At 41.9% G+C, this 27928-nt stretch overlaps 1 protein-coding gene across 4 annotated transcripts in view; it reads right to left on the reverse strand.

The window, feature by feature from the left end:
• The window catches only part of LOC139380324 (sodium leak channel, non-selective), a 265187-nt gene that overhangs the window by 229541 nt on the left and 7718 nt on the right, over positions 1-27928 (reverse strand). For all 4 annotated transcript variants that reach the window (XM_071122925.1, XM_071122924.1, XM_071122926.1 and 1 more), the window contains 3 exons: positions 12913-12996; positions 12466-12605; positions 12224-12352 (listed from right to left, as the gene is read on the reverse strand). In XM_071122925.1, coding sequence (XP_070979026.1) covers positions 12224-12352; positions 12466-12605; positions 12913-12996 — 353 coding nt within the window. The remainder of the gene's footprint in view (positions 1-12223; positions 12353-12465; positions 12606-12912; positions 12997-27928) is intronic.

The following is a 27928-nucleotide window of genomic DNA, read 5'->3' on the forward strand; positions in this document are numbered from 1 at the left end:
GGCAGGGACTGGGAAACTGGTCAGAATTTAAGGAATGATGGATGGTGCTAAGTACAGGGAAATTCTTGAGGGAAACCTGTTTTTAGTTTTCCAGAGAATTGAGACTGAGGTTCACCTTCCAGCAGGACAATAACCCTAAGAATACTGCTTAAGCAACACTCGAGTGGTTAAAGGGGAAACATTTAAATGTCTTGAAATGGCCTAGTCAAATCCCAGACCTCAATCCAATTGAGAATCTGTGGTATGACTTAAAGATTGCTGTACACCAGCAGAACCCATCCAACTTGAAGGAGCTGGAGTAGTTTTGCTTTGAAGAATGGGCAAAAATCCCAGTGGCTAGATGTGCAAAGCTTATAGAGACACCCAATAGACTTGCAGCTGTAATTGCTGTAACTGGTGGCTCTACAAAGTTTTCTGTTTCTTTGTTGTATTTCTTGCTTGTTTCACGATAAAAAAATATTTTGCATCTTCAAAGTGGTAGGCATGTTGAGTAAATCAAATGATACAAACCCCCCAAAAAATCCATTGTAAATCCAGGTTGTAAGGAAACAAAATAGTAAAAATGCCAAGGAGGTGAATACTTTCTCAAGGTTTTTATAGTCACAGTGGGAACAACATACCATATACACTTCCTGATGAACTCAGTCACCATGTCGATGTTATTGTCAGAGGCAACCTAGAACATATCCCAGTCCACGTGATCAAAAAAATCTTGAAACATGGATTCCAATTGGTCAGACCAGAGTTGAATAGACCTTAGCACAGGTACTTCCTGTTTTAGTTTATGCCTATAGGAAGAGAGGAGCAGGATGGAGTCGTGATCTGATTTGCCGTAGGGAGGGCAGGGGAGGGCATTGGAGCCATTCCAGAAGGGAGAGTAACTATGGTTGAGAGTTTTTGAAGCACGAGTACTACAGGCAATGTGTTGATAGAACTTCTGTAGCTTTTTTCATATTTGCTTCTTTTAAACTCCCAGCAAAAGCTAATATTTCACTTAAAACAGTTATTTTTAATAATTTCCAGGGGGCGTTTTTTCTAGAAGGTCTGATAATAACAAGTCCGGCCACCAAACATTATTACTCTGTATTATAACTATTTGAAATGGCATAAAACATCATGGCTATCAATGGCAGCCTAAAGTGGTCGATTTTCAAAACGGTACAGATTTTTAACAGCAGAAAATTCAACCAGAGAGCGCCCTTAGATTGTGGGAAAAGCCTGCACTTGACCGTTGATCTTGAAACATTTCCATGGTGAACGGCTAAGCCCGCTACGCTATGAAACCACACACTATTGCAGAGCCTTTGATATTATCGGCCGCAATTGATATGGTGAGAACAATGTGTGGGGAGGCAGAGGCACAGAAACTAAACTAACTAAACTAAACTAAGAATTGATGCTATAGCTAGAAAATCAAGAGGAAACTGACTGAACAACTCAAAAACTCCCCACTTCATGCTCTCCAAATGGACGTTAGCTGTAAGGGCCAAGATGCATTGACTTTTGTTCGCTACATGTCGCGGATGCTATTCACGAGGACATATTGTTCATGAAAAACAGATTCCATGGGATCAAATGGTGGGCTTTTGCACACCATTCCATCTATCACGGGACGACGGGCAGGCCTCTGCACTCCAGGTTATCCTCTGCCATATGGATGTTTAGTATGATACACCCACTGAGCTATAATGGATACACCGAGAGCAACTGGCGGAAAAAGTGCAGAGCGTGGCGATATGCAGCAGGTAATTTTGATTGTAAACTACATTGTGCACGCCAGTTCACAAAACTACGTGGACTTATGGGATAAGAGCCTGACAAAAAAAACTAAAATAATCACACCGAGCCTTGATGGTTATCAAGGGGGAGTGTTGGAAAGATGTTTCTAATTGAGAGAGGAACTGTTGTCATTTGCAATGGATGTAAAAAAAAAAAACGGACTTTCTGTGTAACAGACATATTTGGGAAACTGAACGTAAGCATGCAGGGGAAATACAAAAACATTCTACAGATGAGTGACCGAATCAGCTAAATCCATTTGACTGTGATCCTGGCTCAGTAGACATGCCGATAAGTGAAATCGAACAGCTGATCGAGCTGTCACATGACAGAATGCTGATGACAACTCATTCACGGGTCACTATAGAGACGTTTTGGTTCCTGACTCAAAGGGAATACTGTGCCGTCTCCCTCCGAGCATTAAAAGTCACGGTACGCTGATTCAGTGCTCTCATTTGCATTGAAAACAGATTTCGATCCAGGTTGGATCAGACAGGAAAGATGAGGTGTGCACTGACGAACACGCCCCCTGACTTTGAGATGCTCCAATGCGACATGCATCAAGCACACCCATCTCATTAGAGAGATAATATTAATTAAGTCAGACTAATTTGCACTGTCATAGCCCCACATTAAAAGTATATGATGGTGAGTTGAGAATACAATCAGAAATACTGTTACAATGTTTTGCAATTGATGGCCATAGCCCCAATTAAAACAGTAAACATTGGCTGTTAATTACATCATTTATTTTCACATGGTTGGGTTCACAAGAATATTCAGATATTATATATTTGTTCTTAATTTAACCTTTATTTTTCTATTTAATTTTACCTTTATTTAACTAGGCAAGTCAGTTAAGAATACATTTTATTTACAATGACGGCGTACACCGGCCAAACTCGGACGACACTGGGCCAATTGTGCCCCGCCCTATGGGACTCCCAATCACAGCCGATTGTGATACAGTCTGGATTCGAACCAGGTTGTATGTAGTGACGCCTCTAGCACTGAGATGCAGTGTCTTAGACCACTGCGCCACTTGGAAGCCCCGATATCACAATGGGGTCGTGGGCCAAAAAAGTCTGCACTAGACCAATTGTAAAAAGGTCTTACAATTACATAACAAATGTATGAACTACATAATTATTTACAAATGCATAGATTTGCATTACACAGCACCTAACTTCCCCATGATGGATCATCTGCACATTTTTTATAAACCAGTTAAATTGCCCTCTCTCCGGAACTAAAGGGCCATTCTTTACAAAGCGTGGTACAGTATACAGCATCTATGGACAAGGAAGTCAATCTTCAATGTTCTGTCACTTACAGGTGTTAATGTTAGCTAGGTTAGTTAAAATAGACCAAATGAGGTTCGTTAGCTAATAGACTTTGGATGCCTTGTTCTACATATCATTCTATCCATCGTTCTGCTTGTGTCTAGCTAACAATGTTATACTTTGAACACAGGTTAGCTAACAGCTAGCTAGGTTAGATCATGTTTACATATTGATAGCTACCTAGCTAGATATATATATTTCATGAAATGAACTTTAAACACTGTTTCCCATGCTTGTTCAATGAACCATAAACAATTAATGAACATGCACCTGTGGAACGGTCGTTAAGACACTAACAGCTTACAGACTGTAGGCAATTAAGGTCACAGTTATGAAAACTTAGGGTACTAAAGAGGCCTTTCTACTGACTCTGAAAAATACCAAAAGAAAGATGACCAGGGTCCCTGCTCATCTGCATGAACGTGCCTTAGGCATGCTGCAAGGAGTGCATGAGGACTGCACATGCGGCCAGGGCAATAAATTGCAATGTCCGTATTGTGAGACCCCTAAGACGACACTACAGGGAGACAGGACGGACAGCTGATTGTCCTCGCAGTGGCAGACCACGTGTAACAACACCTGCACAGGATCGGTACATCCGAACATCACACCTGCGGGACAGGTACAGGATGGCAACAACAACTGCCCGAGTTACACCAGGAATGACATGACCCTACAGCATGACAATGCCACCAGCCATACTGCTCATTCTGTGTGTGATTTCCTGTAAGACAGAAATGTCAGAGCCCGGATCTCAATCCCATTGAGCATGTTGAATAGAAGGGCGAGGGCTAGGGCCACTCCCCCCAGAAATGTCCGGGAACTTGTAGGTCCCTTGGTGGAAGAGTGGGGTAACATCTCACAGCAAGAACTGGCAAATCTGGTACAGTCCATGGGGAGGAGATGCACTGCAGTACTTAATGCAGCTGGTGGCCACACCAGATACTGACTGTTACTTTCGATTTTGACCCCCCCTTTGTTCAGGGATAATTCTTACATCCCTAATCTTACCTCATTTGCACACACTGTATATATATTTTTTCTATTGTGTTATTGACTGTACGTTTTTTTATTCCATGTGTAACTCTGTGTTGTTGTCTGTGTTGCACTGCTTTGCTTTATCTTGGCCAGGTCGCAGTTGTAAATGAGAACTTGTTCTCAACTGTCCTACCTGGTTAAATAAAGGTGAAATAAAAAATAAAAAAATAAATAAAAAGGGACACAATCTATTTCTGTTAGTCATGTCTGTGGAACTTGTACAGTTTATGTCTCAGTTGTTGAATGTTCATACAAATATTTACACATGTTAAGTTTGCTGAAAATAAATGCAGTTGACAGTGAGAGAACGTTTATTTTTTTGCTGAGTTGAGTTAGCTAGCTAGCCTCAGTTTTCTCATATCACAACCATTAAACTCTGTAACTGTTTTAAAATCCCTGAGGAGTTTCCTTCCTCTCCGGCAACTGAGTTAGGAAGGACGCCTGTACCAATCGGTTCACTTCATTGCGAGGTATTGAAAAACCTTCCTGGTCTTTCTGTAATTGTAATTGAAATTCACTACTCAATTGAGAGACCTTACAGATAATTGTATGTGTAGGGTACGTAGATGGGTTAATCATTCAAAAATCATTTTAACCACTATTATTGAACTCAGAATGTGTCCATGCAGCTTATTATGTGATTTGTTAAGAAAATGTGTAGTCCTGAACTTATTTAGGCTTGCCATAACTTAGGGGTTGACTCAAGACATTTCAGATTTTCAAATGTTATTAACTTAAGAGTATTTCTACAAACTACATTTGGGGTTTTGGTGTGTAGACACACAATCTAAATTTAAACCATTTTAAATTCAGGCTTTAAAACAACAAAATGTAAAAAAGTAAAGAGGTGTGAATACTTTCCGAAAGCACCGTATTTAAACCTTTCTCTGACATTCGAGTGTCATCGTAGACAACTTAGTGGAATTTCTTATACGTCTTCCTAAAAAATCCCTCCGGGAGAATACAACATTTCTACCCATCCTTCCATTAAGATAACTAGCAAACGGATCGCGCCATCATCTGCTGACCATTTAAGGAATTGAGTTCTCAACCGGTGTGCCAAATTTCGCTCCGTAATATAGAGTATTGACGGAGAAATGACGAGGGGAAAAACTCACTTTAACATGGACTGCTGGCTAAAACCCATTTACACTATCGACCCTTTATAATAGTGAGTGCAAGTGTATATGGCAATCTTCCGGTAAATTAATTTTAGTTGTAAAATAGACAAGCTATGAATATGAGACATTGGCACACCAACAGCACCAATTGGACACACACACACACACACAGCCAGCCAGCCCCTCCCCAACCTTTCACTTTTGCCGCAGGTGTTATTCCAGAAGCCGCTTGACATCTCTAATGAAAATGAATGCCTTCAAATTGGCCCGCCAGACATTCATCCACATTGTTTATTAGGGCTCAGGGATGAGAAGGGATAATTTATTGCCATATCACAAAAGGGGCAATCAAAGGCCTAGCGGTGAATCCAGATACAGCTAATTATAGAGACTTGGATAATGGCTAACACGTTATAAAATAAATCACCTTTCTTCACAACACAGACATGATAAATTAAGCCTCAAACGGTGGGTTAAAGGTCCAGTAATAGTGTGTCACAGAACATTTACTGAGATAAAAGTAAAACCAGATCTGGGATTAATCGTGATTAGGTTCACAAAATCTGTAACAAAAATGAACTATAACTTCATGGAGATTTAAAATGGCTGCTGTAGAGTGAAGAGTCTTTGTATCTTTGTGTTGGGCAACAATGTAACTTGGGGTTGATTTGATTCCAAAATGGACCACATACTGAATATGTGTTAACTGTGGATTGTTTTAAATAATAATATATACAGTATAGCTTTTTGTTGCTAGGTAGCGTTAACTGGTGCTAGTCGGCTGTAGGTGAGCCAAACTCTGGCATTTTTCATCTCCACCTTGTTTTTAAATAGCGATCCAACATTTGTTCTCAGCATATTTATTTCCATGACTGCTCAAAACTCACTGTCTCATGCGCACTCTTGTCTCTCTGCACTAGACATATAGCAAGCAATATATTTGGAACATCAAATCACAATAAAATTGCAGTATCGAATCGCAATACATATAAAATTGTGAGACTTGCAACACGTGGTATCGGCCCCTAAGTACTGTGATAATATAGTAAGTATCATGAGGTCCCTGGTAGGTCATGACATTTTGTCAGCCAGTTATTGTAAAGGAATGCCGGTCTCACGGTAATTGACCGTTAATTAACATACAGGTCTCCACATACAAGTTGCTGATGTGTGCCTTTGGAACATCGACATTTTAACTCTAATAAATCAATTTAATACACACCATAATGAATCCATTATTTATTTTAGGCAGGTATAAAGAAACATTATGGTATGAAGAAAATGTATTTCAGATTAACAGAATATGAGTTGGCCTATTACGGTATGTTATATGGCTATGTGGCATGCCATAGGCTGAAGGCTTGTTGATTTAGCTGACAAGATATGCTTAGAAGTCCTGTGTTTATATGATTTTATAGTAAGAAGAATATAATTGAACTTAGCTGAATAAAATATAATATTTTTCCCATTCCGAAGCGAGTGTGCATATGTAGTCTATGTTAATCATTTGAAACAGGTCATAGAGGCTACGCAAAATGTAGAGTTATTTGGAACCTTTAGTTGTTAATGATAAACCTTTGAATGTCATAGAAATCAAAACACATATGGGGTGCATGATGCGACTACAGGCTATTGATGATTTAAGAAAGTCGGGAAAAAATATTGTGCTCTGTTCCTTGCCTCAGGCTGCACACACTGTTCTCTTATCAAGTGATCATATTATTGCCAAATCAGACAATTCTCAATATAATATTGTCTTTACTAATATGTCAAATTAATTTTGATTTAGAATGGCCCACTATCAAATGGGAAGGAACAGGGGCAGGGGAAAGACGGCGTCGACAGACATGGCAGCTCTGCTTCTAGCTCCTCAGCAACTTTTCAGTATTTTCTTTTTTTGTGTGTTATTTCTTGCATTATTAGCCCAGAACATTTTTTGTGTTTTGGATATCAGAGCGGCGGTAACTCACCATAATTAAGCTAGGGGCCCTGGGTCTGAACCTCGCCCTGTGCAACTGGGTCCTGGACTTCCTGATCAGCCGCCCCCAGGTGGTGAAAGTAGGAGACAACACCTCCACTTCGCCGATCCTCAACACAGGGGCCCTACAAGGGTCTATGCTCAGCCCCCTCCTGCACTCCCTGTCCATGCATGACCGCGTGGCAACGCAGGCCTCCAACTCAATCATCAAATTTGCAGATGACACAACAGTAGTAGACTTGATTACCAACAATGATGAGACAGCCTACAGGCAGGAGATGAGGGCCCTGGCGGAGAGGTGACAGGAAAATAACCTCTTGCTCAACATCAACAAAATGAAGGAGCTGATCGTGGACTTCAGGAAACAGCAGAGGGAGCAAGCCCCTATCCACTTCGACAGGACCGCAGTGGAGAAGGTGAAAACTTCAAGTTCCTCGGTGTCGGCCTCCCGAGTGGAGCAGTGGTCTAAGGCACTGTATCGCAGAGCTAGCTGTGCCACTAGAGATTCTGGGTTCGATTCCAGGCTCTGTCGCAGCCGGCCGCGACCGGGAGACCCATGGGGCGGTGCACGTTTGGCACACAATCGTCCGGGATAGGGGAATGTTTGGCCGGCAGGGATGTCCTTGTCCCATCGTGCACTAGCGGGCCGGGCACAGTGCGCACTGACACGGCCACCAGGTGTACAGTGTTTCCTCCGACACATTGGTGCGGCTGGCTTCCGGGTTAAGTGGGCATTGTGTCAAGAAGCAGTGCAGCTTGGTCGGGTTGTGTTTCGGAGGACGCAGGGCTCTCGACCTTCGCCTCTCGAGTCCGTACGGGAGTTGCAGCGATGAGACAATACTGAAACAAAAAAAACGAGTAAAAAACATAGGGGGATTTTTTAAAATAAAATATAAATACAATGTAAATAATAAAATAAAAAAATAATTAAAAAAAATGTTTGTTTTAAGTTCCTCGGTGTACACATCACTGACAAATCTGAAATGGTCCACCCACAGACAGTGTGGTGAACAGCGCCTGTCGGGCTGTATCCCCACCTGGTACTGCAACTGCACCGCCTGCAACCACAGGGCTCTACAGAGGGTGGTGTGGTCTCCCAACGGGTTACCGGGGGCACACTGCCTGCCCTCCAGGACACCTAAAGCACCCGATGTCACAGGAAGGTAAAAAATATCATCAAGGACATCAACCACCACAGCCACAGCCTATTCACCCTGCTACCATCCAGAAGGGGACGTCAGTACAGGCGCATCCAAAGCTGGAGCCGAGAGAGAATGATAAAGGCTATCAGACTGTTCAACAGCCCTCACTAGCCGGCTACCACCCTTGTTACTCAACCCTGCACCTTAGAAGCTGCTGCCCTATATACATAGACATGGATTCACTGGTCACTTTAATAAGTTGGTCCGTTGTACAACTAAATGCCTTCAACTTAAATGTGTCTTCCGCATTTAAGCCAACCCGTCACAAGCACTTTAATACATGTTTACATACTGCTTTACTCATTTCATATGTATATACTGTATTCTATTCTACTGTATTTTAGTCAATGCCACTCCGACATTGCTCGTCCTAATATTTATATATTTCAAAATTCCATTCTTTTACTTTTAGATTTCTGTGCATTGTTGTGAATTGCTAGATACCACAGCACTGTCGGAGCTAGGAACACAAGCATTTCGCTACACCCGTAATAACATCTGCTAAATATGTGTATGTAACCAATAACATTTGATTTGATTAGATGTCATCTGCCTATGCACTCCAACAGTGAATGGAATCCTCTTTCCCGCCTGTTGGTTATTTCACTCCATGCATCAACCACTGTTTGAAGAGTATGCAGCTTCTCGATGCACGACAGGTGATATTCCCGCCCAAACTCTGTACGCCATGGGCTCCCCAACCCTGCAGGAACAGGTTTAATTTGGGAAAGCAAGTGAACATGTTTTCACAATGAACCATATTTCATTAAACTGTTGACAGTTCCTCTCTCTGCATGCTTGAGAAAGTAATGAAGGAGTGAGGGGAGGAGATCGCACAGTGGTGAGATATTCTGTAGCTTAAGGTAGTCTAATGTGTCACCCTATTAATTATGAAATCATTTTTAAAAATCCCTACTACTACGCTATTCAAAATCATATTCACTATTGTGAAGCCTGTAAGCTGCCCTGGACAATCAATGAACCAACTGCATCAGCTAGGCCTATAAGTTCTCTCCCAGACTCATGAATATAAACTTTAGATATTAGCATAAGGTAACTAGTCCATCCAGTATGCATAATAATACAGTCCACACTAGATGGCAATTAGTAGAATTGGTTTTATTTTGGAATATAGGCCAGACCAATTAAAGACATATTTAATCAGTTTTCCAAATATTTTTTTGCAGTGAGTAATATGCGGTAGAATATGTATTGTATAACAAACGGCACAATCATTATTTTTGTATATATTCTTTTTAGGCTTGGGCTCATATATAGGTTTATGCATATGTATAAGCTCTAATATGTGTATGGGTGTTTTGAATTAATCATCACCTTAGAAAGTGCTGTCCATTTCGTTGTTAGGCTTTGAAACAACATCCACAATGACCATATTTTCCACTCAGTGGCAAGCTGTTTTTTTTATCTTCCTTCTTCCAATTTATCAAACACAGTGAGGTGAGTTTTAAATGATTGCATTAATGTCAGAGTGGTTAGAAGGACAATATAACCCTGAGTACCAGGCCATTAGTGAGTTGGATACTGCCAACGCATGTCCTGGGTGCATAAAAGGAGATTACCGTGACTCAACTTTCATGACTTACCATGACTCATGACTGCCGGTGTGGCGGTAATACGGTCCCCGCACAGCCCTAGTCCCTGGCAATTCCAATATTAACTTTAACCAGACATAACTACTCTTCCCAAAGAGCCTGAGATACCAACGCACAATAAGGACAAATTTACATATTTCACAAGATGTTTCATTCAATTCACCAAAAGGCCAAGGTCAATGTGAATAATCTCTCATATGGAATAGGTGAAGAAACCCATTTTGTCTGCACATCCAGGAGCCCCTTTTCATCCACACACAAATACCCACCCCAGTCAAATTCCTCCTACACATTTCGCTTTCAATCTCAATACAAATCCCATCTGTTCTGTGTGAATGACTGGAGAGGAAGTCTGTGACTTTGTGCCAAAGGCATATGGCCTGTTAGACTATCCCGCATAAAACATGTCTAAAGGTTTTAGAGTTGCCTTGGCGCCTCGTGGCAGCTTAGGCAAAGAGCTCATGTCACTTCTGTACATATTTATTCAAATTATGTCAATATTTGTACAATAACTAAATGAGTGCAGAGCAAGTCTTGACATCATGAATTAGACTCCTGCTCATAAATGGATGAAAATCAAGCTAACTAATGCTAGCTAGCCTCTGTGTGTTTTCATTTGAATTACACCTACTGACTTTGGGGTGGTTTCCACTGACGGTGATCCAAGAGGAGGCTATGCATGCAGAGTTGGTACTCAGGAGGAAACCTCTGAAGTAAGGAGTGGGCTGTACTCTGTGGGGAGCTTAAACTTCATCACAGTCCAAATACAGAGAATCTGCAGGTGGCGGAGATATCTTGATGACATCGAGCTGCCCGCCTACCTGGTTGCCCTTGGACATGCTGACCTGACCATGACCATCCCCTCCGCTGACCATCTAGCTTCCAGATCCTCTCATGACTGCGTATGCCCATCTGGAGGCTTCAAGAAACACTCAAACAGACTTGATCTAGCTACTGCTGTAGCCTATTTGAACAAGCACTTTGAAATTCTGTCTGTAATGAAAAGCGCTATGAAAGGTTAATTATTATTATTAAAGCACCCCACTTACACCCACACATCAGGGGGGTTGACACAAACTAGCCCAATAATAACCAAATCACAAATACACCGGCTAAACCACTTCTGAAAGGGGAAGGATTTATTCATGTGAAATGTAATTCTGTGCCTTCTATTTCATCTGAAAGTAGTCAATGTACGCAGTGTCCCTGGAGCAGGAGAGCACTTGTCAACAAGCGGAGATGGACAGATCGATGGTAGAGTAGAGGCTTTAAAAATAAATCCCAGACAATACACAACGTTAATGATTATGATTAAGGCTCGCTCTGTCTCGCAGCTCTAACTGTGATGGTGATGGCTTCTTTTGTTCCCCCACTGTGGTTTCTGTTCTCCTCGTCACCACTTACTCATCATCTGTATACAAATATTAAACACCTACACACACACCATGCACACAGCACAAATAAACTCACATGGATGTATACAAACTCACACTTACGCATACAACATGGGCAACGCAATTAAGAGCTCCATTTGTCAATTTCTTGTCCTATGAGTGTATTGGCAGATCATAAATAAACTGAAAAGACGCATACCACCACCTACTGCGCTGGAGTGTGTATAGTCTGAACAAGTATAAAACCAAGGTTGATGATTTACTGCCTCCTGTGGTTATGTAATGATCGCCCTGCTGACCTGGATGGAATTCTATGATCCTTTCTTAACCCATAGCATGTCCCACCTAGTTGACTACTTCAATGGTGCTGCCCATGCTAAAAACATCTTTGGGCCAAGTGCGCCCTTAATCCAACTCCACGGTTTAGACTGATGGACTACTGATGCAAGGCATACGTCACCTCATAGTTTAATTAACTTCAATCCTTTCCCCAAACCAAAACTCTTGAAAAAAAAAAGCCTACGCCGACCAGAGTGTCCATGATGCAGAAGTTTGAAGATCTGGATGAGCTGACTGGCTCTCAGTACAACAGACATGCACCATGGCATATTTCACCGCCAAATTGACAGACACACTGTCACAAGTTGCATACACACAGTCAGTTTAGCCTACAGTATGTTTATCCCACTGATATCATTGATACCATAGATAAAAATGTCTCATACACTAATCATGTTGTAAATGGAGGACCTTACCCATTCGTTGTGTCGTTGGTAACACAGTGATGATTGAACGTTCCGAACATCTGAACTCCCAGAATTCCATACAGAAGGAGGAAGAAGAGCAAGAATATCGACACACTCCAGATCTGTTCCCCTGATCGCCTAAACAGAGAGGATATTTGACATTAACCATAAACCAAGCACATAGTTCCAATTCAAATGATATTTCATAAACCTACGCAGGTAACGTCACGTCTTAATAAAACCCTACGTACTTGAGGATGTTGGTGATGCGTGAGCGTGGCAGCTCGAAGCGGAAGTAGATCCTGAAGGCTCGGATCATGATGAGGGCTCTGGGGATTCTCAACATGCCCCAGGGAGACATCTGGTCAACAACATCTGCTATCTCAAACACCTGGGTGAGAGAGGGAAAGCTGTGAACTGAGACAGGTGCTGTACCTGGAAAGTTGTAAAGTGTATGCAAATGAACACACACATGCACACAAATGCACACACCAGACCTATGTTAAACAAATACTGATTTTGTTTTCTTTGAAATACGTTACGTGCACTTAATTTAAATTGATTGGAATTATGGAACCAAAGCAATAGTCCCAAAAGTGAAAACTCCACCCACACAGGGTACAAACTACTTTAAAGAAAACAAAGACGTATTTCACCAAGGTCTTGGACACACACAGCGTGAGGCGCAACATTTGTACCTGAAGCACCAGAGACACCCAGAGGAAGAAGACCATGAAGCCGTCAAACATACACCAGCGATCCTTGACGTACGAGTTATCACCCTGGATGGAGGGGGGGGGGGACGACAGGCAGAGGGAAATCGAGAGAGAGAGAGTGAGATCAATGCCATTTAAATGTTTCGGTCATGCTTTAAATTACGTTCAGCTTCAGAATGCCTTCACAGGGTGCAACCCTAAATCCTTAATCACGGGCACCCTCATAGATATCATCCTGACCAACCTGCTCTCTAAATCCACCTCTGCTGTCTTCAACCAGGATCTCAGCGATCACTGCCTCATTGCCTGCGTCCGTAATGGGTCCGCGGTCAAACGACCACCCCTCATCACTGTCAAATGCTCCCTAAAACACTTCAGTGAGCAGGCCTTTCTAATCGACCTGGCCCGGGTCACGTCAGTAGAGGATGCCTGGTTGTTCTTTAAAGTGCTTTCCTCAACATCTTAAATAAGCATGCACCATTCAAAAATGTAGAACTGAGAACAGATATAGCCCTTGGTCCACTCCAGACCTGACTGCCCTTTACCAGCACAAAAACATCCTGTGGCGTACTGCATTAGCATCGAATTGCCCCCGCGATATGCAACTTTTCAGGGAAGTTAGGAACCAATATACACAGGCAGTTAGGAAAGCAAAGGCTAGCTTTTTCAAACAGAAATTTGCAACCCGTAGCACAAATTCCAAAACGTTTTGGGACACTGTAAAGTCCATGGAGAAAAAGAGCACCTCCTGCCAGCTGCCCACTGCACTGAGGCTAGAAAACACTGTCGCCACTGATAAATCTACTATAATAGATCATTTCAATAAGCATTCTTCTACGGCTGGCCATGCTTTCCACCTGGCTACCCCGGCCAACAGCTCTGCACCCCCCCGCAGAAGCTTTCCAGCTGGAAACCCCTATCACTAGCTTGTTCAACCTCGTATCGCCTGAGATCCCTAAAGATTGGAAAGCTGCCGCAATCATCCCTGTCTTCAAAGGGGGAGACACTCTAGACCTATATCCATCCTGCCCTGCCTTTCGAAAGTCAAGTTAACAAACAGATCACCGACCACTTCGAATCCCACCGTAGCTTCTCCACTATGCAATCTGGTTTCCGAGCTGGTCATGGGTGCACCTCAGCCACGCTCAAGGTCCTAAACGGTATCATAACCCCCATCGATAAAATACTATACTGTGCAGGCGTATTCATAGACCTGGCCAAGGCTTCGACTGTGTCAATCACCGCATTCTTATCGGCAGACTCAACAGCCTTGGTTTCTAAAATGACTGCTTCGCCTGATTCACCCACTACTTCTCGGATAGAGTTCAGTGTGTCAAATTGGAGAGCCTGTTGTCCAAACCTTAAATCTAGAATCGGCTTCCTATTTCACAACAAAGCATCCTTCACTCATGCTGCCAAACATACCCTCGTAAAACTGACTATACTACCGATCCTCGACTTCGGTGATGTCATTTACAAAATAGCCTTCAACACTCTACTCAGCAAATTGGATGCAGTCTATCACAGTTTTGTCACCAAAGCCCCATATACTATCAAATCAAATCAGATTGTATTTGTCACATACACATGGTTAGCAGATGTTAATGCGAGTGTAGCGAAATGTTTGTGCTTCTAGTTCCGACAATGCAGTAATAACCAATGAGTAATCTAACCTAACAATTCCACAACTATTACCTTATACACACACAAGTGTAAAGGGATAAAGGATATGTACATAAAGATATATGAATGAGTGATGGTACAGAACAGCATAGGCAAGATGCAGTAGATGGTATCGAGTACTGTATATACATTTAAGATGGGTAATGTAGGGTATGTAAACAAAGTGGCATAGTTTAAAGTGGCTAGTGATACATGTATTACATAAAGATGCAGTAGATGATATACAGTATATACATATACATATGAGATGAGTATTATATTAAGTGGCATTGTTTAAAGTGGCTAGTGATACATTTTTACATCAATTTCCATCAATTCCCATTATTAAAGTGGCTGGAGTTGAGTCTGTATGTTGGCAGCAGCCACTTAATGGCTGTTTAACAGTCTTGAGATAGAAGCTGTTTTTCAGTCTCTCGGTCCCTGCTTTGATGCACCTGTACTGGCCTCGCCTTCTGGATGATAGCGGGGTGAACAGGCAGTGGCTCGGGTGGTTGTTGTTCTTTTTATTTTTTATTAAAAAAAATAATAATTTTACCCCGTTTTCTCCCCAATTTTGTGGTATCCAATTGTTTAGTAGCTGTTTTGTTTAGTACTATCTTGTCTCATCGCTACAACTCCCGTACGGGCTTGGGAGAGACGAAAGGTTGAAAGTCCTCCGATGCACAACCCAACCAAGCCGCACTGCTTCTTAACACAGCGCGCATCCAACCCGGAAGCCAGCCGCACCAATGTGTCGGAGGAAACACCGTGCACCTGGCAACCTTGGTTAGCGCGCACTGTGCCCGGCCCGCCACAGGAGTCGCTGGTGTGCGATGAGACAAGGATATCCCTACCGGCCAACCCCTCCCTAACCCGGGCGACGCTAGGTCAATTGTGCGGACCTCCCGGTCGTGGCCAGTTACGATAGAGCCTGGGCGCGAACCCAGGGTCTCTGGTGGCACAGCTGGCGCTGCAGTACAGCGCCCTTAACCACTGCGCAACCCGGGAGGCCCCGGGTGGTTGTTGTTCTTGATGATCTTTATGGCCTTCCTGTGACATCGGGTGGTGTAGGTGTCCTGGAGGGCAGGTAGTTTGCCCACGTTGATGCTTTGTGCAGACCTCACTACCCTCTGGAGAGCCTTACGGTTGTGGGCGGAGCAGTTGCCGTACCAGGCGGTGATACAGCCCGACAGGATGCTCTCGATTGTGCATCTGTAGAAGTTTGTGAGTGCTTTTGGTGACAAGCCGAATTTCTTCAGCCTCCTGAGGTTGAAGAGGCGCTGCTGCGCCTTCTTCACAACGCTGTCTGTGTGGGTTTACCAATTTACCAATACCAGTTTGTCCGTGATGTGTACGCTGAGGGTGGTCCTGGAATTGAACCCACTATTCTAACACTGCAATGCTCTACCAAGATTTATGACAAGATTAAACATGCTTTGCGAAGCATAAATGTAATATGATTGATAAAGCCTTTACAAAGCAGTGCTTATGCCACCCTTTTTAAAGCAAAGGTTTACATCATATTTGACATAGTGGGTTATGTCACATTTGATATTGGTGGTTATGTCACACAGCAATGCCACATTTATGAACCCTTTATTGTGCAAAACATACAGTTATAAATTATTTGAGACATTCATGGTCCTTCGAACCGGATGATGACTGAACCAAAGACAGGTGAAAAGGAAATGGAGGCGGAAAGGGAAGAATTGTCTCCACTGGAAGGAAGAAGAGAGGAGGAGAGAGCAGCTGAGGGAAAGGTCTTGGAACAAAGGAAATATCCAGGAGCTAAGCCTAAAGCAACAAAGGCTTCATCCTCAACCACCAGCAGCACCAGAAGAACCAGGCAAGTTTCCGACATCAAAGGGCAAGCCCACCAGAGCTCAAAGTGTTCATGGATCAACTATACGTTTCAGCCATCAACCATCTCCTTTGAGCCAAGGACTGGAAACTGCTTTGGAGCAGGAAAGTGGTCTACATGAAGAACCTATGGAGGAGATAACTCCCACCGCACAGGTCGACCAGCTTCCTGAGGCAGGCTCCGCTCACCCCTTAACTAATGGGAAATCGTCGAAGCACTCTAGACGGAGTGGGAGTTCGACCAGTGGATACCCCTTTGGAAGTGGCCATGGCAGCCGCCATTCACAGACTACTCAGTAAATATACCACTTTATGGTTAAAGGAATTCCTGCCTCAGTCTCATCCATTCCTCTGTCACCTGACACGTGACCACCTGTTCACCTTCACTGTCAGTCATCCTACCTGTCCAGCTACCCACACAGATTCCACTAATATTTCAATGGTTCTTCTTATATGGCTCTACGTTTGAATATTAAGTCATTGTTGTGCATTCAGTGCAGTCAACAATTAGGGGCCGGTATGTTAGAGCCGATTTGGACATATTTGTATAAAAGACTGAACATACGGAGCTCCATGTATATTTGTGTAAATATATTAAATATTAATGTACATGATGAAATATTAGGTACGTACCTTTATGATGTATATTTACCTGATTGAGATATATTCATTTGTTGTTAGTGTAACTCAGTTTTTGCCCCCCCCCCTCTTGCCTGTTCATTGTATTGTGGTAAGTGTGTTAGGATAAAGGCAAGAAGTTGGGCCTTCGGGAGAAGGAGTCCTTGCTAGATGCGGGAGCGGTATAGTTTTTTGACCATACAGACAGGTCATAATATGTATTTTCCATATCAAGTATTCTATGCTTTAGGTTGATTGGATTATCATTTATTGTTAGATATAAGAAGAATAAACATTTTTGTTGTACCATATCCCTGGTTGTCATTGAATGTTTGGCCGTTTGGAAACCTTGAGTGTGGACTGTACGCGTACCAAAGAACCCTGCTTCAGGCTTGGGCAGTGGCTATGGTAAAGATGAAAGGAAGCCACTACAGTAGTGTTTATGAAGGCTTTATGAAATTCTTACAAGCTGCATGTTATTTAAAGCGGGCCGTTTTTAATACAAAGCAGGCCTTATCAATTCAGAGTTGTAGATCTAAAAAAAAACTTGAATGGCCCACTGATGTAGTTGGAAGATGGATGGGAGAATTTATGAGTTGTTACAGACATATTTCCTGACCGAATGGGACCCTGTGATAACAAAACAACATGGTTATCAAATACACAAAAAATATACAGTTGAAGTCGGAAGTTTACATACACCTTAGCCAAATGCATTTAAACTCAGTTTTCACAATTCCTGACATTTAATTATTGAAAAATCTCCCTGTCTTACGTCAGTTAGGATCACCACTTTATTTTAAGAATGTGAAATGTCAGAAAAATAGTAGATACTATTTATTATTTATTTCAGCTTTTATTTCTTTCATCACATTCCCAGTGGGTCAGAAGTTTACATACACTTAATTAACACGTTTCTTCAGTTCTGCCCACACATTTTCTATAGGATTGAGGTCATGGCTTTGTGATGGCCACTCCAAATCCTTAACTTTGTTGTCCTTAAGCCAGTTTGCCACAAGTTTGGAAGTTGTACATTTGGAAGACCCATTTGCGACCAAGCGTTAACTTCCTGACGGATGCCTTGAGATGTTGCTTCAATATACAGTGGGGCAAAAAAGTATTTAGTCAGCCACCAATTGTGCAAGTTCTCCAACTTAAAAAGATGAGAGAGGCCTGTAATTTTCATCATAGGTACACTTGAACTATGACAGACAAAATGAGAAAAAAAATCCAGAAAATCACATTGTAGGATTTTTCATGAATGTATTTGCAAATTGTGGTGGAAAATAAGTATTTGGTCAATAACAAAAGTTTATCTCAAAACTTTGTTATATACCCTTTGTTGGCAATGACAGAGGTCAAACGTTTTCTGTAAGTCTTCACAAGGTTTTCACACACTGTTGCTGGTATTTTGGCCCATACCTACATGCAGATCTCCTCTAGAGCAGTGATGTTTTGGGGCTGTTGCTGGGCAACACGGACATTCAACTCCCTCCAAAGATTTTCTATGGGGTTGAGATCTGGAGACTGGCTAGGCCACTCCAGGACCTTGAAATGCTCCTCCTTCGTTGCCCGGGCGGTGTGTTTGGGATCATTGTCATGCTGAAAGACCCAGCCACATTTCATCTTCAATGCCCTTGCTGATGGAAGGAGGTTTTCACTCAAAATTTCACGATACATGGCCCCATTCATTCTTTCCTTTACATGGATCAGTCGTCCTGGTCCCTTTGCAGAAAAACAGCCCCAAAGCATGATGTTTCCACCCCCATGCTTCACAGTAGGTATGGTGTTCTTTGGATGCAACTCAGCATTCTTTGTCCTCCAAACACGACGAGTTGAGTTTTTACCAAAAAGTTATATTTTGGTTTCATCTGACCATATGACATTCTCCCAATCTTCTTCTGGATCATCCAAATGCTCTCTAGCAAACTTCAGACGGGCCTGGACATGTACTGGCTTAAGCAGGGGGACAAGTCTGGCACTGCAGGATTTGAGTCCCTGGCGGCACAGTGTGTTACTGATGGTAGGCTTTGTTACTTTGGTCCCATCACTAGGTCCCCCTGTGTGGTTCTGGGATTTTTACTCACCGTTCTTGTGATCATTTTGACCCCACTGGGAGAGATCTTGCTTGGAGCCCCAGATCGAGGGAGATTATCAGTGGTCTTGTATGTCTTCCATTTCCTAATAATTGCTCCCACAGTTGATTTCTTCAAACCAAGCTGCTTACCTATTGCAGATTCAGTCTTCCCAGCCTGGTGCAGGTCTACAATTTTGTTTCTGGTGTCCTTTGACAGCTCTTTGGTCTTGGCCATAGTGGAGTTTGGAGTGTGACTGTTTGAGGTTGTGGACAGGTGTCTTTTATACTGATAACAAGTTCAAACAGGTGCCATTAATACAGGTAACGAGTGGAGGACAGAGGAGCCTCTTAAAGAAGAAGTTACAGGTCTGTGAGAGCCAGAAATCTTGCTTGTTTGTAGGTGACCAAATACTTATTTTCCACCATAATTTGCAAATAAATTCATTAAAAATCCTACAATGTGATTTTCTGGATTTTTTTTTCTGTCATAGTTGAAGTGTACCTATGATTAAAATTACAGCCTCTCTCATGTTTTTAAGTGGGAGAACTTGCACAATTGGTGGCTGACTAAATACTTTTTTGCCCCACTGTATGGACATTATGGCCAAACAGTTCTATTTTTGTTTCATCAGACTGGATGACATTTCTCCAAAAAGTACGATCCGTAGTCTAGCTTTTTTATGGCGGTTTTGGAGCAGTGGCTTCTTCCCTGCTGAGCGGCCTATCAGGTTATGTCGATATAGGACTCGTTTTACTGTGGATATATATACACTTTTGTACGCGTTTCCTCCAGCATCTTCACAAGGTCCTTTGCTGTTGTTCTGGGATTGATTTACACTTTTCGCACCAAAGTATGTTCCTCTCTAGGAGACAGAACACGCCTCCTTCCTGAACAGGTATGACGGCTGCGTGGTCCCATAGTGTTTATACAGATGAACGTGGTACCTTCAGGAGTTTGGAAATTGCTCCCAAGGATGAACCAGACCTGTGGAGGTATACCATTTTTTTTTTTTTAGGTCTTGGCTGACTTTTGATTTTCACATCATGTCAAGCAAAGGGGCACTGAGTTTGAAGGTAGGCCTTGAAATACATCCACAGGTACACCTCCAATTGACTCAAATTATGTCAACTAGAAGCTTATAAACCATGACATCATTTTCTGGAATTTTCCAAGCTGTTTAAAGGCACAGTCAACTTAGTGTATGTAAACTTCTGACCCACTGGAATTGTGATACAGTGAATTTATAAGTGAAATAATTTGTCTGTAATCAATTGTTGGAAAAATTACTTGTATCATGCACAAAGTAGATGTCCTAACCGACTTGCCCAAACTATAGTTTGTTAACAAGACATTTGTGGAGTGGTTGAAAAACTAGTTTTAATGACTCCAACCTAAGTGTATGCAAACTTCCGACTTCAACTGTATATCCGGAGAGAGGCATGATTTCGTGAAACAAAGTATGTTACAGTCCCCGGTATCTCTCTGGAAGTAGATCCTCGCTCTGAGCTCATCTACTTTATTGTCCAGAGTAGGGATGCAAAGGGTTGTAAAACTTTCAGATAAATTTCCAGAATTTCCCCAGAAAATTCCATGGGAAGGCCCGGGAATTTGGGGAATTTTGCTTAAATTCATCAAAAAAGTTAGCATGTTACAGTGAACCTTTTTTTGTGGGATAGCTATAAGGCAATTCTAGGTCTTGTGGCATATTTTGGTTAAACTATCCCCAAATCTGTCTGCAAACAATTGTTGGAAAAATTACTTGTGTCATGCACAAAGTCGATGTCCTAACCGACTTGCCAAAACTATAGTTTTTTAACAAGACATTTGTGGAGTGATTGAAAAATGAGTTTTAAGGACCCCAACCTAAGTGTATGTAAACTTCCAACTTCAACTGTATTTCATGTTAGGTTGCATTTTGAGTGGATTATCCCTTTAATAAATTGACACGTGGGATAGGTATAGACTAAAGTGCATAATGGGAATTGTGTTCCAAGACACATAGTAAAGCACCCTTTGATGGCTCTAACAAGCGCCCAATCAATTTGCTGCCTGTTCTTAGTAAAATGATGGAGAGAATTGAGTTTAACCAAACACAACACTATTTTTCAGAGAACAAGTTAACAACTGACTTTAGGCAAGCATATAGAGAAGGGCACTCAACTTGTATTGCCTTGACTCATATTTTAGATGATTGGTTAAAATAAATGGATAATACAATGATAGTTGGAGCTGTATTGTTAGATTTCACTGCAAGCCTTTGATTTTATTGATCAGAAATTATTATTGAAGAAACTCACTTGCTATGGCTTACATAACCTGCCATCAAATGGTTGGAGAGTTATTCATCTAATTGAACCTAAAGAGTGTTCTTCAACTGAACTTCGGGGCAGTTACCTTTAGCCGTTACTCTTCTCTATTTTTACAAATTATTTGCCACTGGTCTTACACAAAACAAGAATGACTTTGTATGCAGATGATTCCATACTTAACATGTCAGCCCCCAAAAGCCAGTGAGCTCAATGACATTCTAAATAAGCAGTTACAGTCAGAATCAGAATTGGTGATAAATGATAAACTGGTCTTAAATGCATCTAAAACCAGAAGAAGCTAAACTCCTAGGTATAACATTGGATGGTCAATTATCATGGTGAAGTCATATTGACAAAGTTGTTGTGAAGATGGGGAGGGGTATGTCTGTTATTAAAATACTTTGTTTTACTCAAAAATACATTTTTTGATGATGTATTGTTTGTATATCGTTTAAATTTGTGTGACTGTCCATCTCTACCAGTGTTCTGTTACTTGTCATGTTTTGTGTTTAGGTGGACACCAGGAAGAATAGCGGCTGCCTCTGCAAAAGCTGACAAAACGCATCTCCCCCATTGAGCAGATTTTGAATTCCGTGCTCAAATAATCTCTTAAAAGGGCAAGTCCACCACTTTTCAACCTCATTTTCATTATCTGCAGCTAGGGTTGCAAAGCTACTGGTAATTGACCAAAGTAATTTTGGTGTAATGTAGGTAATCTAATATAAGGCCTCCTTGCTCGAACACGTTTCTTCAGTTCTGCCCGCAAATGTTCTATAGGATTGAGGTCAGGGCTTCAATACCTTGACTTTGTTGTCCTTAAGCCATTTTGCCACAACTTTGGAAGTATGCTTGAGGTCATTGTCCATTTGGAAGACCCATTTGCAACCAATATTTAACTTCCTGACTGATATTGCTTCAATATACTGTGGATATAGATACTTTTTTAGCCACAGTACGTTCATCTCTAGGAGACAGAACGCGTCTCCTTCCTGAGCGGTATGACAGCTGTGTGGTCCCCATAGTGTTTATACTTGCGTGCTATTGTTTGCACAGATAAACATGGTACCTTCAGGCATTTGGAAATTTCTCCCAAGGATGAACCAGACTTGGGGAGGTCTTGGCTGTATAAAGGCACCGTCAACTTAGTGTATGTAAACTTCTGACCCACTGGAATTGTGATACAGTGAATTTTAAGTGAAATAATCTGTCTGTAAAAAATTGTTGGAAAAATGACTTGTATCATGCACAAAGTAGATGTCCTAACCAACTTGCCAAAACTATAGTTTGTTAACAAGACATTTGTGGAGAGGTTGAAAAACAAGTTAATAACTCCAACCTAAGTGTATGTAAACTTCCGACTTCAACTGTATTACAAAAAATACCAAAAAAGACAGGCGAAACTCTAGTATGCTCAACTGAAACGATACCGTTTACAGTATACTAAAATGAACTAATAGTATATAGTATGTAGTATACAGTATGTTAGTCTGGGTATTCAAACACAGCCTATGAGATTCATTGTGACGTGGGGAGCAGGAAAATACCCTGTGATGTCAATAACAATGTTTCCACCAACCATTTCATTCGGATGAATTACCTGATGAATGAAAAAAGTCACGACCGGGCTGATGGAAACATGAAATGCCAGGACAATTTTATAAATGCCGACAGACAATCTTTTCATGTCGATAAAGTTAATTGTGCGAGAAATGGCAGTGGAAACAGATTTATGAGCAAATATTGATATAATAACCATCATATCGAAGTAAACGTGTGTGGTCCTCCCACTACGACTCAGCAAAGCATGCATTTTTTTAGGCTACAGATGAGATAAACAGTGAATTTTCACAGCGTGATAAATGTGCAAGGTGATGTTCCAATAAATATCGAGGTTCTTATTCTGGTGACATGATGATCGATGCTTGGCTGCCATTTGACAAAAACTATCGTTCTTATCCATCATAATGTCATAATGTAGGTAGCCTACCGTCACTGTATCTGCGGGCTGTTGGCTAGCACACGCGTGCCAAGATCAGAGTGGGCACATTTGCTATATAACGCAGCAGTTTTAGTGACACAACCATCAGTGGAGTTGAAAATGCAATGAAACTCATTTAGCACATGGGAATTTTATTTACGAAAAAATATTTTTATGTGCATTACGCACATCCTTTTATCTTTTTTTTTCGGATTTTTTATATTCTTATTAAAATCTGTTGCAAATTGGATCGAAACCTAGCTACAGATCATTGAAACGCACTGTTTTCGCATATGTAGATACTGGTTTGGTGCTGGAAATGATGAATATGAGGTTGAAAAGTGACTCACTCATAGGCAGAGAGACACTGCGTTCGTCAGTGCTCTAGTGAGGGCTGTGTCAGTAAAGTTGCATGAATAAGTGTAGAGGTGGAGTCATATAGACTGAGTGTACAAAACATTAAGAACAATATTGGATTCGATCTTGAAATAAACCTATTTGTGTTAACATACTATAACTTATTGATTACGTTATATGTATAATGTTGGGGTCAATGAGGGGAGGATAGGAACTGAGTGTATGGAAAGCACCTGAGTGAGAAGTGCAGAAAGTTAATATTCTAATATTGTTGAATATCAAGGTTTCTAAGATGGGCAAAGGACAACAGTCTAGTTTCAGTTCCTGATAAGGCAGGGAGAGCTGCGGAACTAGGGAGGAGCGAGGAATTTGGCTCGAGGTTAACTCAACAAATGAGGTTAAAAGAAACCTCTGGGAGGGGGGCCAGAGGGAACCACTCAAACGACCCTCCTACTGCAGTCCTCTCACACACCCATACACCTCCATGCCCAAAAAGGACCTAGCATCAGGCAGGACCAAGACTACAGCAGTGAGAGGAACTAATTAAGTTCCTGAATAGCAACAGAGATGTATTGGCTGTCTATTATAAGGAGCTGACCCCGCCTAGTAGGAGGTTATACATATAAAGTACCAATTAAAAGTTTGGACACACCTACTCATTTATGGGTTATTTTTACTATTTTCTACATGTAGAATAATAGTGAAGACATCAAAACTATGAAATAACACAGAGAATCATGTAGTAACCAAAAAAAAGATTTAAACAAGATTCTTCTTCAAAGTAGCCACCCGTTGCCTTGATGACAGCTTTGCACACTCTTGGCATTCTCTCAACCAGCTTCACCTGGAATGCTTTTACAACAGTCTTGGAGTTGGCTGCTTTTCCTTCACTCTGCGGTCCAACTCATCTCAAACCATCTCAATTGGGTTGAGGTCGGGTGATTATGGAGGTCAGGACATCTGATGCAGCACTCCATCACGCTCCTTCTTGGTCAAACAGCCCTTACACAGCCTGGAGTTGTGAAAGTACCTGTCCTGTTGAAAAACAAATGACAGGCCCACTACGCCCAAACCAGATGGGATGGCGTATCACTGCAGAATGATGTGGTAGCCATGCAGGTTAAGTGTGCCTTGAAATCTAAATAAATCAGACTGTCACCAGCAAAGCACCATCACACCTCCTCCTCCATGCTTCACGATGGGAAATACACATGCAGAGATCATCCGTTCCCCTACTCTGCGTCTCAATAAGACAAGGCGGTTGGAACCAAAAATCTCAAATTTGGACTCATCAGACCAAAGGACACATTTCCATCGGCCTAATGTCCATTGCTCGTGTTTCTTGGTCCAAGCAAGTCTCTTCATCTAATTGGTGTTGTTTAGTAGTGGTTTCCTTGCAGCAATTCGACCATGAAGGCCTGATTGAAGCAGTCTCCTCTGAACAGTTGATGTTGAGATGTTACTTGAACCTACTCTTACGATAAGTGCCATGGGATCTTTAGTGACCACAGAGAATCAGGACACCTGTTTATCGTCCGATACAAAAGACAGCACCCTACACAGGGCAATGTCCCCAATCACTGCCCAGGGGAATTGGGATATTATTTTTTAGACCAGAGGAAAGGGTGCCTCATACTGGCCCTCCAACACCACTTCCAGCAGCATCTGGTCTCCCATCCAGGAACCGAACAGGACCAACCCTGCTTAGCTTCAAAAGCAAGTCAGCAGTGGGATGCAGGGTGGTATGCTGCTACCTTCACTCTGGGGTCCAACTCATCCCAAACCATTTGGGTTGAGGTTGGGTGATTGTGGAGGCCAGGTCATCTGAAGCAGCACTCCATCACCCTCCTTCTTGGTCAAATAGTCCTTAAACAGCCTGGAGGTGTTCGACCATGAAGGCCTGATTCACACAGTCTCCTCTGAACAGTTGACGTTGAGATTTGTCTGTTACTTGAACTCTGAGGAGCCTTTATTTGGGCTGCAATCTGAGGTGCAGTTAACTCTAATGAACTTATCCTCGGCAACATAGGTATCTCTGAGTCTTCCTTTCCTGTGGCGGTCCTCATGAGAGGCAGTTTGATCATAGATCTTGATGTTTTTGCGCCTGCACTTGAAGAAATGTTCAAAGTTCTTGAAATGTGTCTTAAAGTAATGACGGACTGTCGTTTCTCTTTGCTTATTTGAGCTGTTCTTGCCATAATATGGACTTGGTCATTTAACAAATAGGGCTATCTTCTGTATACCACCCATACCGTGTTACAACACAAGGTATGGGTGGCTCAAACGCATGAAATAAACTTTTAACAAGGCACACTTGTTAATTTAAATGCATTCCAGGTGACTACCTCATGAAGCTGGTTGAGAGAAAGCCAAGAGTGTGCAAAGCTGTCACCAAAGCAAATATATTTTAATTTGTTTAACACTTTTACTACATGATTCCATATCTGTTAGTTCATACTACTGACGTCTTCACTATTATTCTACATTATAGAAAATATTAAAAATACAGAACGAGTAGGTGTCCAACCTTTTGACTGGTACTGTATATTTTAGATTCTTCAAAGTAGCCACCATTTGCCTTGATGACACCTTTGCACACTCTTGGCATTCTCTCAACCAGCTTCACCTGGAATGCTTTTCCAACAGTCTAAAATAATTAATTTCAAAGTTTGTATAATGTTCATCAGTATGGGAGTTACTATTCAAAAAGGAGGGACTGTTGGATTCTAGCTTGAAATATACTTATTCGTGTTACCATGCTAAAACTAATAATTATTACAATATTGATCGATTTACTATGAGTTTTCAGATCACCCAGTATTGCCTTCTGCAGTGTTAGCTGCAGGTAAATGTTGCAATTGTAGGTAGCCTAGTGGTTAGAGCGTTGGGCCAGTAACCGAAAGGTTGCAAGAACGAATCCCCGAGCTGACAAGGTAAAAATCTGTCGTTCTGCCCCTGAACAAGGCAGTTAACCCACTGTTCCTAGGCCGTCATTGAAAATAAGAATTTGTTCTTAACTGACTTGCCTAGTTAAATAAAAGGTTAAAAAAAATGATTCAGCCATTCCTGGACCTGTGACCAAAAACTAGCTACATATGGACATATACAGTGGGGCAAAAAAGTATTTAGTCAGCCACCAATTGTGTAAGTTCTCCCACTTAAAAAGATGAGAGAGGCCTGTAATTTTCATCATTAGGTACACTTCAACTATGACAGACAAAATGAGGAAAAAAATCCAGAAAATCACATTGTAGGAATTTATTTGCAAATTATGGTGGAAAATAAGTATTAAACAAAAATCCAGAAAATCACATTGTATGATTTTTAAGAAATTAATTTGCATTAAGTATTTGATCACCTACCAACCAGTAAGAATTCCTGTTAGTTTTTCTTTAAGAAGCCCTCCTGTTCTCCACTCATTACCTGTATTAACTGCACCTGTTTGAACTTGTTACCTGTATAAAAGACACCTGTCCACACACTGAATCAAACAGACTCCAACCTTTCCACAATGGCCAAGACCAGAGAGCTGTGTATGGACATCAGGGACAAAATTGTAGACCTGCACAATGCTGCGATGGGCTACAGGACAATAGGCAAGCAGCTTGGTGAGAAGGCAACAACTGTTGGCGCAATTATTAGAAAATGGAAGAAGTTCAAGATGACGGTCAATCACCCTCGGTCTGGGGCTCCATGCAAGATCTCACCTCGTGGGACATCAATGATCATGAGGAAGGTGAGTGATCAGCCCAGAACTACACAGCAGGACCTGGTCAATGACCAGAAGAGAGCTGGGGACCACAGTCTCAAAGAAAACCATTAGTAACACACTGAGCCATCATGGATTAAAATCCCCCTGCTCAAGCCAACGCATGTCCAGGCCCGTCTGAAGTTTGCTAATGACCATCTGGATGATCCTGAGGAGGAATGGGAGAAGGTCATGTGGTCTGATGAGACAAAAATAGAGCTTTTTGGTCTAAACTCCACTCGCCGTGTTTGGAGGAAGAAGAAGTATGAGTACAACCACAAGAACACCATCCCAACCGTGAAGCATGGAGGTGGAAACATAATTCTTTGGGGATGCTTTTCTGCAAAGGGGACAGGACGACTGCACCGTATTGAGGGGAGGATGGATG

The sequence above is a fragment of the Oncorhynchus clarkii genome, chromosome 22 (genome assembly GCF_045791955.1).
Source record: "Oncorhynchus clarkii lewisi isolate Uvic-CL-2024 chromosome 22, UVic_Ocla_1.0, whole genome shotgun sequence".
NCBI classification, from domain to species: Eukaryota; Metazoa; Chordata; class Actinopteri; order Salmoniformes; family Salmonidae; genus Oncorhynchus; species Oncorhynchus clarkii.